The sequence below is a fragment of the Phyllobates terribilis genome, unplaced genomic scaffold, assembly GCF_046119375.1.
Source record: "Phyllobates terribilis strain yellow unplaced genomic scaffold, ASM4611937v1 Scaffold_12__6_contigs__length_324123572, whole genome shotgun sequence".
In the NCBI taxonomy this organism is placed as follows: domain Eukaryota; kingdom Metazoa; phylum Chordata; class Amphibia; order Anura; family Dendrobatidae; genus Phyllobates; species Phyllobates terribilis.
Window position 1 is genome coordinate 148,600,154 of NW_027362772.1, and position 17,264 is coordinate 148,617,417.

A 17,264-nucleotide genomic window follows, 5' to 3' on the forward strand; every position below is an offset into this window, starting at 1 on the left:
GTCACTTGTCTCCGGGCACTCGGCATGGTGGGAGAAAGGAGGATCAGGGTGAGAATTATGTGGTCCAGACTCACAACTACTGAGGCTGGACTGTGTGGAAGACAGGTTGGTGCTGGCAAACGGACTGGCAGCATTATCTGCTATCCAACCAACAACCTTTTCACACTGGTCTGGCTTCAAGAGTTGTGTTCTGCACCCACCTACAAAGTGGGACAGGAAGCTAGGTCGAAATGATGTGGGTGTTTGTTGTGCTCCCACAGCAGTCACAGTTTCACCTTGCCCACGGCCTCGACTTCTGCATCACGTCCACTTCTCCGTCCCTTACCACGCGACTTGCCCATTTTAAATGGAGTATATTATTTCCCAGCTACCAAAAAATTTCAGGATTATTACCGCTGTAATATTTGAGCACCTCAGATGGACATGTTTCACTACAATAGCAGTATAGCGATGCAATTGGTTAGTGGCCAAATCTGTGTGTATGCTTTCAACGCACAACTGGTGCACTTTAAATGGAGTATAATTGTCACGCAAGGTGTGGGAAAGACTAAGTGCAACACAAAGGGAAGAGGGGAAGGGAGCCCAGACTCTAGGGAAAGGGGGGAGTGGAGACCTCCTAGGCTGATCTGATATCACCCTGTCTCCCCTACCGTCCCTATATTGGTTCTTCACCAATCGCTGCACAGAAACCTACCCCCGTATTTCCCTAGTGCTTGGCACTGGATAGGGAAGGGGGTGTGATCCCCACTAACTAAAAACAACAAGGTAGACAGACACGGGGGAAAAATAAATTAGCTTAAGCCGACCTCAGAGAGATAACACACACGTCCTCTTATCACCAGAGAGGAAGTAAACAGACAGCACTCGCTCCAAGCTTTCACAAGGAAACCTGTGAATATCACCAGGACCGCCCTACAGCAAAGTGAAGCTTTTTAAACAACCAGGCAAGGGTGTCAATTAGAGCAAGAGGGAGGCAGCCGCTGGGTCCTAGAGTGAAAAAGCTAAGAAGGTGTCTGTAATGCCAACTGAAGAGATCTTCTGCAACCAACTGCAGGGCGACTGTCTGTCACATCTGACACACCTTGACACAAAATTTTACGATTATTTCCACAGTAAAATCTGACCACCTCAGATGGACAAGTTTCACTGCTTGCACTATATAGCAATGCTATTCAAGTCAACCAAGTCTGGCTGTAACAAACAAATAGACCAGTATAAATGGTATATTATATTGTTTTCACAAAAATTTAAAGGGTTAACCGCAAAAAGAATATTATCCCTGAGAACTAGGGCTATTGAGTTTCAGCAGCAGAAAGAACGTGCAATGAACCCTATCCTGTACTACACGATCTCTCCACAAACTCTGCCTAACTACTGCTAACAGTAATATTCACATTCACCAGAATGAGCCCTTGGGGCTCTTGGTGCAGATGAACTAAATACAACTGGTGTGGAATCCCTGCCTAAATGAAGCATAAATTCTCTCCCTCGTCCAGTTGCAGCTCTCCCTACTCTGACTATTTGTGGGGTAGACTGGGACAAGCATAGGATCCCGGATCTTGTATAAACCCGATGACGCTATGCGTCCAGCTAAACACTGTAATGCCACTACCAACATGGCTACGGCATTTGCCTGCCAGTCACTCTATCCCCGCATGTTAATTGGCTGCCTAAAAAGCGCCAAACATGCGTGGCAAGGACTCGAGCTCCTGTCCGAACATTAAAAAAATACTCGTCGAGTACCGAGCATCTCGAGCACTGTGATGCTCGGGCGAGTCACGAGTAGTGACGAGCATACTCGCTCATCCACTATTGCTTAATGGAAAAATTATAAACTGCTCTCTAATTTAATATTTCTGGAAATCATTATTAATACCCCCAAAAAGTGTCATATATATTGTGTTCATTTTAATTTTGAAAATGTGTCACTGTGTCAAATTTTACATTTATAACTCCAATTTATGAAACGAAACAAAAACCCTTTTACTGAAACTTGGTGGAAGCAAAAGGGGCTCACAATTTATCATTTTTTATATTTATCTTCCAAGTGCCCTCCATGGTCATGAACTTACAGATAACATCTGTATCAGACACTTCTGTGAACCTCATGTGGACACCGTCCCCTGACCCTAATAAGAGCTCATACACCTATACTGTGAAATATGGGTCTCAAAATAAGACTGGTATAACGACAAGCACCGTAGGGATAACAGACCTAGCCCCGGGAACAGATTACAGCTTCACAGTCTATGCAGTCACCAGTGATGGAACTTATAGCAATCCATCTACTGCTGCTAACACAACAACACGTAAGTTCATGTCTATGTGTTTTACTCTTTTTCTAGCTGCAATTTTATGGTCTACACTGTAACTGTGGTAAACAGTATCAAATCCCCTCATCCATCTGTTCTAGGGAAGACTTGGCTAGGGTTGTATTGAAGATATAATTTGATTTGTAGAGATTAATGATGATTACCTTGCACAACAAGGAAAATGAGAATAATAAGAAACAAAGTATTAAATGCTCCTAGAGATACAGCTAGAAGCTAGTATTCCTGTACGAATAGTGGTTCTAGTGATGTGTTTCTGTACTGATGGTCTTTTTAATGTTCTATTTCTGTATAGTTGTTGGTTCTGAGAATGTATTCATGTACTAATTACAGTTCTGGTGATGTTTTCTTGTACTAATATTGGTTCCTAATGGTTATGATCCTGTGCAAATGTTGCAATCCATAACTTGGCAGATAATCCGATACATGGCTATGTTAATAAAATATTGCGCCGTCTCACAAGTTAAGGGTTACTACATCTGTATTTAGGTTAGGAACATTAATTATAAAATTAAGCACTGTAGCATGCCAAATCCTAACAATGTGTAATATACTCACTGGGGGGTTCTGGGCTGGTATTCTGTAGGTAATTATTCCTAATGGCACTACTACATATTTAATCACACCTATTCTCTAGATTGCACTTCCATCCAGTGGTCTCATGTAGGTGAAGTCCCACTTGTTGCTTATTAGAAAAATGGCAAAATGCTGTCTAATATTAACTTCTTTAAATCATTATTAATTCCCCCCAAAAGGTGGCATATGTATTCTGTTAATTTTAATTTTGGACACAGTCATTTTGTCATACATAAAACATTTACATTCCATGTTCTAAAAAAAATACTTCTATGGAAACTTGTGGCGAATAAAAAAGTGCTCACAATTTATAATTTTTGGTATTTATCTTCCAAGTGCCCTCCATTGTTACAAACTTACAGATAATATCTGTGTCAGACACATCCGTGACCGTGAAGTAGACAACCTCCTCTGACCCTAATAAGAGCTCATACACCTATACTGTGAAATATGGGTCTCAAAATGTGACTGGTATAACGACAAGCACCGTAGGGATAACAGACCTAGCCCCGGGAACAGATTACAGCTTCACCGTCTATGCAGTCACCAGTGATGGAACTCATAGCAATCCATCTACTGCTGCTAACACAACAACACGTAACTTCATGTCTATGTGTTACACTGTTTTGCTCTGTTTTTTAGCAGCAGCTTTAGGGTCTACAGTGTACTCTACACTGAAATTGTGGTAAAACCGTATCAAATCCCCTCATCCTTCTGTTTTACGGAAGACTTGGGTTAAATTGTGCTGGGGATATACAGAAGATCCATTAGTAGAGAATAATGATTCTTATCAAATTTGGAGCTATTTTTTCAAGCAAAAGTGTTGCTTTTTTTCCACTTGGAGAGGAAAATGATGTTCTCCAATGGAATAATACGAAGCATCTTCAAAGAGTATTTTAATTGGGTTTTCATTTGGATTTTAAAGCAGAATTCTTAAAATACAAATTTTAAAAAAACTCAATGAAAAGATACCCTAAAACCTTATTTGAAAAAAGTCTTTGTATAAACATACCAATAGAGTGCTGATTGAGGAAGGGAGGAGTCCCAAAAGTAGAATCTGCACCTATCAGAAAAAATTGGCATATACAAATAAGTAAAGAAGTATATTAGACTTTGTAATTTTTTTTAAATGAGGAAAATGATCCAATATCACACATATGTGAATGATAAAAGTATGGGATCCTTCAAGATTAGCAGATGATTTGAAGGTATGTTTAGAGTCCGTTTTTGCAGCACTTTTATATGCTTTTTTTTCCCCCCAATCACGTGTAAAAACGCTGAAAGAATTGACACGTTGCAGATTTGAAACTACTTCAAATCTGCAAAGAAAAAATATGCAACAGGCACATGAGATTTCAGAAATCTCATTCATTTTTTTTGGGGACAATACAATGCTGATATGTGCACATACCCTTATTAACCACTCCAGGAGGGGTTCATAATCTGTGAGGTCACAAAGAAACCCAAGGTAACTTCTAAGCAAACAAAGGCCTCTCCATTAGCTAATGTAAATGTTCATGAGTCCACCATTAGGAAGACTCACAACAACATGCATGGCAGGATTGTAAGGAAAAAGCCACTGCTCTCAAAAAAGAATATTGCTGCATGTCTGCAGTTCGGTAAATATCAAATAGACAAGTCAGAAGGCTATTGGAACAATTTGTTGTGGACGAATGAGACCAAAATAAAGCTTTTTAGTTTAAATGAGAAGCATTATTTTTGGAAAAAGAAAAACCATGTATTATAGGTTAAATTCTTATTCCAAATATGAAACATAGTGGTGTTTTGCTGCATCTTGGCCTTTACTGATGGAACAATGATTTCTGAATTATCCTCATATTTTCCTTTAGAATTTGTTTGTATATCTGTTCATAAGCCAAATCTCAAGGAAACATAGGTTATACAGCAAAGCATTAACTCAAAGCACACGAGTTTTTCTACAAAAGAAAGGATAAAAAAGAAGAACGTTTAAGTTTTGGAATGGTCAAGTCAAAGTCCTGACCTTAATCTTATACACTTGTTGTGGTAGGACCTGAAGCGAGAAGTTCATGGGAGAAAACCACCAATACAATGGAATTGAAGCTGTTTTGTAGGCATGGGCTAAAATTTCTCCAAGCCAATGTGTAGGGCCAATCAACAATTACCGGAAACATTTGGATGCAGTTTTGCTGAATAAGGAGGTCACACCAGATACTGAAAGCAAATATTGACATTTTTGTTACTCACAAACGTAATATTGGATCACTTTCCTGAGTCTAATTTTTGTTATTCATTTGTTTGATTTTCTTTTATCTACTTATAGGACTTTTGTGAATATCTGATACAGTTTTAGGTCAAATTTATGCAGAAGTATGGAAATCTCAGAAGGGTTCAGAAATTTTCAAGCACTACTATGTGTATAGATATATTGTAGGGATTCACTCTCTCTAGTAGTTGGCAGCATTCACACTGGCAATGCGGTCTGGTTCAAACAGCTGAAGATTTATTACTTAAGATTCCAGTGGTTACAAAAACAATATAGCCTCTTTCATGGCACAAAGGTATTACAGGAAAAATTACAGTTCATGTACGAATTGACAAGTAATATCAGCGCATGATCACCTGCCCAGATCTCAGTTCTTTCCCTCTCAGCTTCTGGCTGAGGCTACCAACAGTATAGGACTTTTCTTCCACCTACACCCAGATCAAGGTTTCTCACCCATGCAGAAATCTGAGCGCTTATCTTGGCTCAGTTTGGTCAGCAACAAAAAGTACTCTGCAACTACCAGCAGAATCCACACACTGCCCTATTCCTCAGCGCCCTGACAAGTGAACACCTAGCCTGGCTCTCTAGACATTGCTAGCCAGGTGCATCTAATTAAGACCTGCAGTGTTAGGAATTAACCATATGTTGCATGTATATGCACTTCAGAAAGGAGAATTCAGGCATTTTGCAAGTGAATGTTTCTAGTGGCACTATTACATATATGATCACGCATAGTCTCTAATTTGTGCTGCCAGTCAGGTGAAGGCCCATTTTGGAAAAATGACAATGCTGTCTAATATATATTTATGTAAATCCTTATTAATTCCCCCCAAAATGTGTCATATATGTATTGTGTTCAGTATAATTTTGAACAAAGTATCATCGTGTCATACTTTTACAGTTACTCCTTTTATTTATGAAAAAAAATATCCTTATACGGAAACTTACAAATAAAAATAAATGAAAAAGGGCTCACAATTTATAATTTTTGATACTTATCTCCCAAGTGCCCTTCATTGTCATGAGCTTACAGATAACATCTGTGTCAGACACTTCTGTGAACCTCACGTGGACACCCTCCTCTGACCCTAATAAGAGCTCATACACCTATACTGTAAAATATGGGTCTCAAAATGTGACTGGTATAACGACAAGCACCATAGGGATAACAAGCCTAGCCCCGGGAACAGTTTACAGCTTCACCGTCTATGCAGTCACCAGTAATGGAACTTATAGCAATCCATCTATTGCTGCTAACACAGCAACATGTAAGTTCGTGTTTTACACTGTTTTTAAACTGTGGTTTTGGGGTCTACACAACAATTGTAGCAAATCCACTCATCCGTTTGTTCTAGGGAAGACCTTAGGTTGGGTCGTGCTGGAGATATAGATCGATTTGTAGATATTCAATGATTATTACCATGCATAAACAAGAAAAAGGAGAGTAAAATAAACAAAGCTGTTCCTAGAGATATAGCTGGCGCCCCCAACTATATAGACACATAAATGCTTGTTTGACATGGAAATTACATATACATTACATGATGGAAATTACTGGAGTGAAGTTGTGCCAAATTTTGAGATTTTTTTTAAAAAGTTGCATTTAATCAGCCAAGAACATCTGGAATCGCTAAACTCCACGCACAAATCAAAAAACAAACAAAAGAACAGTTAAGCACACACAAAATAGACTTAAAAAACAGCAAATAGAATAATTAATTGGGTGTAATGAAATAAAGGTACAAAACAAAGACAAAAAAGCAGCCAATTCATCATTTTATTTGTGCCTATTATTTTATTCTATTTTGTAGTCTATTTTATATGTGCTCACCTATTTTTCTTGTTTTCCACTTTTTGGTGGAATTTAGCAATTCCAGATGTTTTCGCCTGACTCATCAGTTGCAACTTATTAAAAAAAATCTAAAAATTTGACAAAACTTTATTCCCGTGCCCATGGTGCATTTTTATGTATGCCAAAATTTTGATGCAATATTTTGGTATTGTTGGTGGTTCTAGTGATGTGTTCATGTACTTATGGTGGTTCTGGTGATGTGTTTATGTATTGTGTTTATGGTGATGTATTCCTGTACTAATGATGGTTTGGGTGATGTATTCCAGTGCAGATAGTGGTTCTGGTGATGTATTTCTGTACTAATGATGGTTCTGTTGATGTATTCCTGTACTAATGGTGGTTCTGGTGGTGTATTCCTGTGCTGTTAATTGTTCTGATCCTGTACACATGTAACAATTCATAACTTGGCAGCTAACCCAAACCATGGCTATGTTACTAAAGCATTGTGTCATCTCACAAGTTAAGGATTACTACATCTGTATTTAGGTTAGGAACATTAATTATAAAATTAAGAACTGTAGCATGCCAAATCCTAACAGTGTGTAATATACTCACTGAGAGATTCTAGACTGGTATTCTGTAGGTAATTTGTTTTAATGGCACTACTACATATTTAATTAAACTTTTTCTCTAGTTTGTGCTTCCATCCAGTGGTCTCAGGTAGGTGAAGTCCCACTTGTTGCTTATTAGAAACATGGCAAAATGCTGTCTAATATTTATTTCTGTAAATCATTATGATTAATTCCTGAAAAAAGGTATAATTTGTATTGTGTTCATTTTAATTTTCGACACAATGTGTCATTGTGTTAAACGTTTCCATTTACACTCCATTTTCTAAAAAAAAAAAAATTATGAAAACTTTCGAGAAATAAAAAAGGGCTTACAATTTATAATTTTTGGTATTTATCTTCCAAGTGCCTTCCATTGTCACAAGCTTACAGATAACATCTGTATCAGACACTTCTGTGAACCTCACGTGGACACCGTCCCCTGACCCTAATAAGAGCTCATACACCTATACTGTGAAATATGGGTCTCAAAATAAGACTGGTATAACGACAAGCACCGTAGGGATAACAGACCTAGCCCCGGGAACAGATTACAGCTTCACCGTCTATGCAGTCACTAGTAATGGAACTTATAGCAATCCATCTATTGCTGCTAACACAACAACACGTAAGTTCGTGTCTTACACTGTTTTTAAACTGTGGTTTTGGGGTCTACACTACAATTGTGCCAAATCCCCTCATGCGTCTGTTCTATGGAAGACCTTAGGTTGGGTTGTGCTGGAGATATAGATCGATTTGTAGAGATTAATGATTATTACCATGCACAAACAAGAAAAAGGAGAATAAAACATACAAAGCTGTTACTAGAGATACTGCTGACGCCCCCAACTATATAGACACATAAATGCTTGTTTGACATGTAAATTACATATACATTACATGATGGAAATTACTGGAGTGAATTTGTGGCAAATTTTGAGATTGTTTTTTTAAAAGGTGCGTTTAATGAATAAGCCAAGAACATCTGGAATCGCTAAACTCCACCTACAAAGCAAAAGAAAAACAAATGAACAGTTAAGCACACACAAAATAGACTTAAAAAAACAGCAAATAGAATAATTAATTGGGTGTAATCAAATAAAGGTACAAAACAAAGACAAAAAAGCAGCCAATTCATCATTTTATTTGTGCTTATTATTTTATTCTATTTTGAAGTCTATTTTATATGTGCTTGCCTGTTTTTCTTGTTTTCCACTTTGTGGGTGGAATCTAGCAATTCCAGATGTTTTCGCCTGACTCATCAGTTGCGACTTATTAAAAAAATCAAAAAATTTGACAAAACTTTATTCCTATGCCCATGGTGCATTTTTATGTATGCCAAAATTTTGATGCAATTTTGCTGCTGATTATAGTGATGTATTTCTGTACTGACGGGAGTTCTGGTGATGTTTTCAAGTACTGATGGTGATTTTGTATTTCTGTACTGTTGGTGGTTGTGATGTATGTTGGTACTGTTGGTGGTTCTAGTGATGTATTCATGTACTAACGGTGGTTCTTGTGATGTATTCAAGTGCAGATGGTGGTTCGGGTGATGCATTCCTGTACTAATGGTGGTTCTGGTGGTGTATTCCTGTGCTGTTAATTGTTCTGATCCTGTACACATGTAGCAATTGATAACTTGGCAGATAAACCAAAACATGGCTATGTTGCTAAAGCATTGTCCCATCTCACAAGTTAAGGATTACTACATCTGTATTTAGGTTAGGAACATTAATTATAAAATTAAGAACTGTAGCATGCCAAATCCTAACAGTGTGTAATATACTCATTGAGAGATTCTGGGCTGGTATTCTGTATGTAATTTGTTTTAATGGCACTACTACATATTTAATTACACCTTTTCTCTAGTTTGTGCTTCCATCCAGTGGTCTCAGGTAGGTGAAGTCCCACTTTTTGCTTATTCGAAAAATGGCAAAATGCTGTCTAATATTTATTTCTGTAAATCATTATTTAATTCCCCCAAAAGGTGTAATTTGTATTGTGTTCATTTTAATTTTGGACACAATGTGTCATTGTGTCAAACGTTTCAATTTACACTCCATTTTCTAAAAAAAAAAAAAAAAATTATGGAAACATGCGAGAAATAAAAAAGGGCTTACAATTTATAATTTTTGGTATTTTACTCCCAAGTGCCCTCCATGGTCATGAACTTACAGATAACATCTGTATCAGACACTTCTGTGAACCTCACGTGGACACCCTCCTCTGACCCTAATAAGAGCTCATACACCTATACTGTAAAATATGGGTCTCAAAATAAGACTGGTATAACGACAAGCACTGTAGGGATAACAGGCCTAGCCCCGGGAACAGATTACAGCTTCACCGTCTATGCAGTCACCAGTAATGGAACCTTTAGCAATCCATCTACTGCTGCTAACGCAACAACACGTAAGTTGGATGTATTTGTATTACACTGTTTTTCTAGTCATGGTTTTATAGTCTACACTGCAATTGTGGTAAAACAGTATCAAATCCCTTCATTTGTCTGTTCTAGGGAAGACTTAGGTTGGGTTGTGGTGGTGATGTACAGTAGATCCATTTGTAGAGATTCATGATTATTACCGTGCACAAACAAGGAAAAGGTGAATAAAAGACCCAGCTAATGAATGTTCCTAGATACAGTTGGAAGCCCCAAACCATATAGGAACAAAAGTTCTTGTCTGACACGGAAACTACACGTGAGCAGCGATATGTATAGAAGAGCAGGGGCAGAAAAGTACTAGTGGTGCACTGTCTAGACCCCTCGGATTGCCTGGAGAATAGGGTCTCTTGACCTATTTTGAACACTGGGCAGTTAGCACAAAACCCATAAGCTTTATTCAGAGAGCCACATGCATGTATGGCCTTCTCGTCATTAGGGTAAGTTAACAGAGTTGTTTTGGGGAGCCAAAAAACTACATTCAAAAAAATGCTTCAAATATTCTTTGAATACGATTCCTATTGATTTTATTGGGAAAAGCTCAAAATAACACTTAGTTCAATAACACTCATTCAAACACCTATGCAATCCATTTTTATGTGGTTATAAAAAACTGTCTGAAAAATACAATTGTGTTTTTGAAACTTTTTTTTTCAACTTCACTTGATTCCATAGCCAAATTTGGAGCTATTTTCCAAGCAGAGTGTCCCAAGAATTTACACGTTGCTGCTATTTTTTTTACTTAGAGGATATAGTAATGTTCTCTAATTAAATTAATAGAGTTTTCATGTGGATTTTGAAGCAGAATCTGTAAAATCCAAATGAAAAATAAACTACGTGCCATCTTTCCCTAAAATTTTGTAGAAAAAAAAAGCCAAAAAAGATATAGATCTGTTTGTATTACCATCCATAAACAAGAAAAAGGAGAATAAAAGAAACAAAGCAATTAAATGTTCCTAGACATACAGCTGACATCCCGAACCATATAGACACAGAAATGCTTGTTTGACGTGAAAATTGCATATACATTACATGATAGAAATTACTGGAGTTAAGTTGTGGCAAATTTTGAGATTTTTTAAAAAGCTGCAATTGATGAATCAGCCAAGAACATCTGGAATTACAAAATTCTGACCACAAAGCAAAAAACAAACGAACAGGTAAGCGCTAGTGATGAGCGTACGTGCTTGGTAGTCACCCGAGGATCACTGTGCTCGACGAGCGCGCCAAGTATTTTAGGGGTTGCTCGGGCGGGAACTCGGGTCCCCTCCTTGCATGTTTGGTGCTCTTTAGAGAGTCCATGAACATGCAAGGATTGCCTGCCATGCACTGTAATGCCGTAGCCATGTTGGTTGTGGGCATTACAGTGACTTGCTGGCCACACAGCATCATCAGGTGTATATAAGACCGGGCGCCGCCATGCTCATCGTAGTCTACTCCGGAACCAGGCAGAGTATAGAGAGGTGCTGCTGCGTCAGGGAGAGATTTGCTTCTTCATAGTTAGTATAGGTATTCCACAACATATATACATTATATATCCATCTGAACTAACAGTGCTTCTGAGAACTAATCCAGCTACATATATTCAGTAGTGATAGCAGGAGTTAGGCAGGCAGGCAGTGTATGTGGCAGACTGCAGTGCATATAGTGCAAGAGGGTCCATTGAACGTTCCTGATGCTGCTGTTCTTACAGATATTTGTAGACATATCAGGGCCCAGGGAAAAAAAAAAATGTATCTTAATCCTGGTTATTTGCTTAAAAAGCAATCCAGAGTACACCATCTTTCTGCTCCATTTGCTTGTTCTCACTGCAGAATAAAGCCAGATCTGTTCATATTTCAGCGATAAAAATCCAGAAATTGAAACTGACCTTGGAAAATATTGGCCTCCTTTTCCATTCTGTTGCAGTGTGTCAAGCTATTCACGCTAGGTGTCTGTGAAGGATAGTATTAGCAAATAACAGGCCAGCTATTTAAAACCGTGGTTCTCTGTCAGAGGCATCACATATAACTATGTTCCAAAATTAGCTATTTCTCGTGAACGTGGAAAATATTGTCCTCCATTAAAAATAGGCAAGGTGTGTGGCAAGGGACGGGGAAGTGGGCGTGATGGTGATGGTGCATGCAGAGGATGAGGACGTGGATGTGGCCGTGGGCAAGCTAAAATTGTGCCACAACAAACACCCACATCTTGTCGCTCGACCTTCCAGTCCCAATTACTAGGGGTCCGCATAAAAAACACTATTGAACCCAGAGCAGTGTGAAAAGGTTATTGGTTTGATGGCAGATAATGCTTCCCGTCACTTAGCCACCACCACCACCCTGTCTTCCACACGGTCAAGTCTCAGTAGCCATGAGTGTGGACCGCATATTCCTCACCCAGATCCTTCTTCCTCCCACCATACCGAGTGCCCAAAGACAATTGATCCCACACTTGGACACTCTGAAGAGCTGTTCACTTTTCCATTTGTAGATTCTGGCCTCTCGCCCGGCCAGCTTCAAGCGAGTCAAGAGGTGAATGCATGTAGCGATGCCCAAATATTGGAGCAGCCATGATCACACAAAGGCAAATGTGGGAAAGTGCAATTACTGTCGCAAAAGGTGGATGATGATGATGATGAGACACAATTGCCAGAAAGTCAGGAGGAGGACCAGGGTGTGGAAGTGGAAGACAAGGTGGTGGATGATTTAGTAACTGACCCAACCTGGCAGGGGGACAGACAGAGCGAGGACAGCAGCACACAGGGGGATGGAGGTATAGCACCACAACAGGCAGGAAGAAGCAGCGTGGTGGCCTCAGACACAAGGCGGGAAAGCGTTCCTCGTAACGCCACCACAATGGAAGTTGCCAGTACAACTGTTAGGTCTTCCCAAGTCTGGCTATTTTTTAAAGACTTTGCAGATAACCCCAAAAAGGCCAGCATCAGCAGGGGTAGCAAAACTAGCAGCCTGACCAACACCAGCATGATCAGGCACATGGTAGCATAGTACCCGACTAAGTGGGCCAAACTCCAGTGTCCAGCAACAGTGTCTGTGGGTGACACCACTGCTTGTTCCACTGTTGTGCGTGCACGCCAATCCCCTGTCCATGGCGCATGCCAAGATGCCTCCTGCCCTGCACCTGTCGTTGCACACTCTCAACTAGCACCATCAGCAAGTACGTCCACGTCCTTGTCCCAGCGCAGCGTTCAGATTGTCCCTACCCCAGTCCTTGGAACGCAAGCGCAAATACACAGCCAACGTCCCACAAGCCACACTACTAAATTCACACATTTCGCGAATGCCTGCGCTTGAAATGTTGCCTTTTAGGCTTGTGGAGACTGAAGCTTTCCACAACTTGATGGCGGCAGCCGTCCCTCGGTACTCGGTCCCCAGCCGCCACTATTTCTCCCGGTGTGCCATCCCCGCATTACACGAGTATGTGTCCCACAACATTAGACGTGCCCTCAACAATGCAGTTACTGGGAAAGTCCACCTAACCACGGACATGTGGACAAGGGCTTGTGGGCAAGGATGGTTCATCTTGCTGATGGCACACTGCGTTAATATAGTGAAAGCCGGGACCCAGTCGAACCTTAGGATGGAACACGTCCTCCTGACGCCGAGGATTGCGGGCCCTGGGTCAATCAGGATTGCCCCACATGCTACAGCTTCTGCACCTCCTTCTCCTCGTCAGCGTCCATCTCCGAAATGACCACATCAGTCGCAAGCTGGAAGCACAGCAGCACTGCCTCGTCCAAGCGGCAACAGGCTATGCTGAAGCTAATATGCTTAGGTGACAAACCGCACAACGCTGAAGACTTGTGGAAAGCTCTGAAAGAGCAGGCAGATCTGTGGCTTACACTGCTGAACCTACAGCCAGGCATGGTTGTGTGTGACAATGGCCGGAACCCTGTGGCAGCTCTGAGGTGAGATGAGCTCACACACGTACCATGCCTGGCCCATGTGCTTAACCTCGTGATTAAGTGGTTTCTCAAAACCTACCCGGAACTGTCGGATCTGCTTGTCAAAGTACGCCGCCTGTGTGCCCATTTTAGAAAGTCAGCTACAGCTTCTCCCGCCCTTGCCGTGCTTCAGCAGCATTTGCAGCTTCCAGCTTACTGAGTGATCTGCATTGTCCCCACGCATTGGAACTCTACATTGCAGATGTGGGGAAGGATTTGTGAGCAGAAGAGAGCAGTTGACTACCAGCATCAACAAGGCCGTCGGTATTCAGGACAGACTCCACACAAAAAACCTCAGGAGTGGACATGGATGTCAGACATATGTACCATCCTCCAAAACTTTGAGGACTCCTCTAAGATGGTGAGCGGCGATGACGACATAATTAGTCTCACCATCCCACTTCTCTGTATTCTGAAACGCTCTCTGCTCACAATTAAAGAGGATGCATTGCAGACGGCGCATGATGAGATGGAGCAAGGAACCATACAGGGTGATTCCACAGAGCCCAGCCTCATCTCATCCCAATGTGGATTGGGTGACAATGAGGAAGAGGAGGAGGAGGATGAACAGGAGCTAGTTTCCTGTGCTATAGACGGTACTACCTGCACAACTGTAATACCGTCTGTTCAGCTTGAATGGCCTGAGGACAGGGAGGAGGAGAGCATGGTCAGTCGTCCTCTTGGTGAGGACACAGAAGTCTTGCCTCTTTGCAATATGGCACACATGCCCTTGTTGCGGAATTTATTTAAAAAAATTCCCACGTGAAAACGCTGGCGGCAGAGGTCACAGTTCGTTGGACAACCAAGGAGTACAGAGACACAAATGCAATCGAGCAGAGACAGAGGAACACTGTCAAAATTCTGGGACAGATTTCTCAGACCCTCCCATCGCACAAGCCCTGATGCGTGGGGTACTCTCTCAAGGAGCGAAAAGTTGCGGAAGATGCTGAGGGAGTACCTTGCCGTCCGCACCAATGTCCTCCGTGATTCCTCTGTGCCTTATAATTATTATGTATCCAAGCTGGACACATGGCATGAACTGGCTCTCTATGCCTTGGAGGTCCTGGCCTTCCCTGCCGCTAGCATTTTGTCAGAGCGGGTTTTTAGTGCTGCCGGTGGAATTATACCATATCAACATATCTACGTCTCTTGCGAGGGGCATTGGAGTCCCTCCAATTTTTTGGCAGCCGTTGCTTCACTGCATAGGCAAACAGTATGGGAGACACACTTCCTAATAATGGGAGCATTGTTTTCAGGAGGCCCTTCGACCTCTACGTCTCTTGCAAGGGGCATTGGAGTTCCTCCAAATTTTTGGCAGCCGTTGCTTCACTGCATAGGCAAACAGTATGGGAGACACACTTCCTAATAATGGGAGCATATTTTGCAGGAGGCCCTCCGACCTCTACGTCTCTTGCAAGGGGCATTGGAGTTCCTCCAAATTTTTGGCAGCCGTTGCTTCACTGCATAAGCAAAAACAGTATAGGAGACCCACTCTTTAATAATGGGAACAACAAAGCATAGCTGACTGTTGGCCCTTTAAGAATAGTAAGGGCCGCCTGATAGCTCTATAAAAATAGTCTTTGTGACTTTCAGAGTCCCTCCATCATAAATGAAACCGGATGTGTCTGATGATATCTCACACGCCACATGGCCAGATAAGGAGGTAAAATGTTTAAATGAAATGTACTGGTAAATATTTTTTCACCGTTGAAAGCAATGCAAAAGTGCAAAAACACATCAAAAAAGCTACATGTGAACATAGCCCAAGGTGTGGAGGAGCATTTTTGTTTTTGGTTATTTATTTTGCCTTATAAACAAGTCATTACCCTGGAGAGGATGTTCCTTAACATATTTCCCAGGAAAATGCATTTTGTTTTTGTATGTTTTATTGTGAGTCCATAAACGTGGCGTAATATCTCTGACAACGTTGTTGATAGCAGTAACCTGGGAGTCAGAAATGCTTCCAGGGGTCTTCCCCCATGCTGTTCCCATGTCATTTGAGCACTGTTCCCATCGATTTGGGCAATTTTTAGTCCCTCTGCAGACCGCCGGGGGGAGCCACTTGAAAAATGCTCGAGTTTCCCATAGACTTACATTGGGCTCGTTGCTCGGGTCGAGCACCCGAGTATTCCAATTTGCTTGTCTCGAACATCGAGTGCCCGAGCATTTTAGTGCTCGATCATCACTACTAAGCACACATAAATAGACTGAAAAAAAGCATCAAATAGAAAAATTGAGTGTAAAAAATAGTGGCACAAAACGAGACAGAAAACAGCCAATTTATTATTTTATATGTGTCTCTATTGTTTTATTCTATTTTGAAATCGATTTATATGTGCTTACCTGTTTTGTTTTTTGTGTTTTCCACTTTGTGGGTGGAATTTAGCGATTTCCAGATTTTTTTGCCTGATTCATCAATTGCAACTTTTTTAAAAAAATCTCAATTTAGCAAAACTTTACTCTAGTACCTCTGGTGTAATTTTAAGTACGTCAAAATTATGATGCAATTTTGCTTCTGATTCATGTTATGTATTTCTGTACTGACAGGAGGTTTGGTGATTTATTCATGTACTGATGGTGATTCTGTATTTCTGGACTGTTGGCGGTTGTGATGTTGTATTTCTGTACTGGTGATGTATTTATGTACTAATGGTAGTTCAGATTATGTATTCCAGTGCTGATGGTAATTCTGGTGATGTATTTCTGTACTGATGGTCATTTTGATGTTATATTTCATTGTAGTTGGTGGTTCTGGGGGATGTATTAATATACTAATGATGGTTCTGGTGATGTATTCCTGTACTAATGTTGCTTCTGGTGATGTGTTCCTGTGCTGTTTAATAGTTCTGATCCTGTACACATGTAGCAATCCATAACTTGGCAGATAACCTGAAACATGGCGAGGTTAATAAAGTATTGTGCCATTTCACAAGTTAATGGGTACTACATCTGTATTTAGGTTAGAAACATTAATTATAAAATTAAGCACTGTAGCATGTCAATTCCTATCCGTATGTAATATACTCACTGAGAGATTCTGGGCTGGTATTCTATAGCTAATCATTTTTAATGACACTACTACATATTTAATCACACCTATTCTGTAGTTTGTGCTTCCATCCAGTGGTCTCAGGTAGGTGAAGTCCCACTTGTTGCTTATTAGAAAAATGGCAAAATGCTAATGTCTACTATTAATTTCTGTAAACTATTATTAATTCCCCCAAAAGGTGTCATTTGTGTTGTTAATTTTAATTTTGGACACAATGTGTCAAACTTTTACATTTACACGCCATTTTCTGAAAAAAGAAAACCTTTTCTGGAAACTTG

The 17,264-nt window shown here is 40.5% G+C and overlaps 1 protein-coding gene across 11 annotated transcripts in view; it reads left to right on the plus strand.

Moving 5' to 3' along the window:
- PTPRH (protein tyrosine phosphatase receptor type H) overlaps nucleotides 1-17,264 on the plus strand; it is a 243,491-nt gene that overhangs the window by 155,052 nt on the left and 71,175 nt on the right. For 6 of the 11 annotated variants that reach the window (XM_073656350.1, XM_073656354.1, XM_073656351.1 and 3 more), the window contains 3 exons: nucleotides 2,049-2,309; nucleotides 7,919-8,179; nucleotides 9,703-9,963. In XM_073656350.1, the coding sequence (XP_073512451.1) occupies nucleotides 2,049-2,309; nucleotides 7,919-8,179; nucleotides 9,703-9,963 (783 nt within the window). The remainder of the gene's footprint in view (nucleotides 1-2,048; nucleotides 2,310-7,918; nucleotides 8,180-9,702; nucleotides 9,964-17,264) is intronic. The other 5 variants (XM_073656359.1, XM_073656361.1, XM_073656352.1 and 2 more) reach the window with 4 other exon arrangements.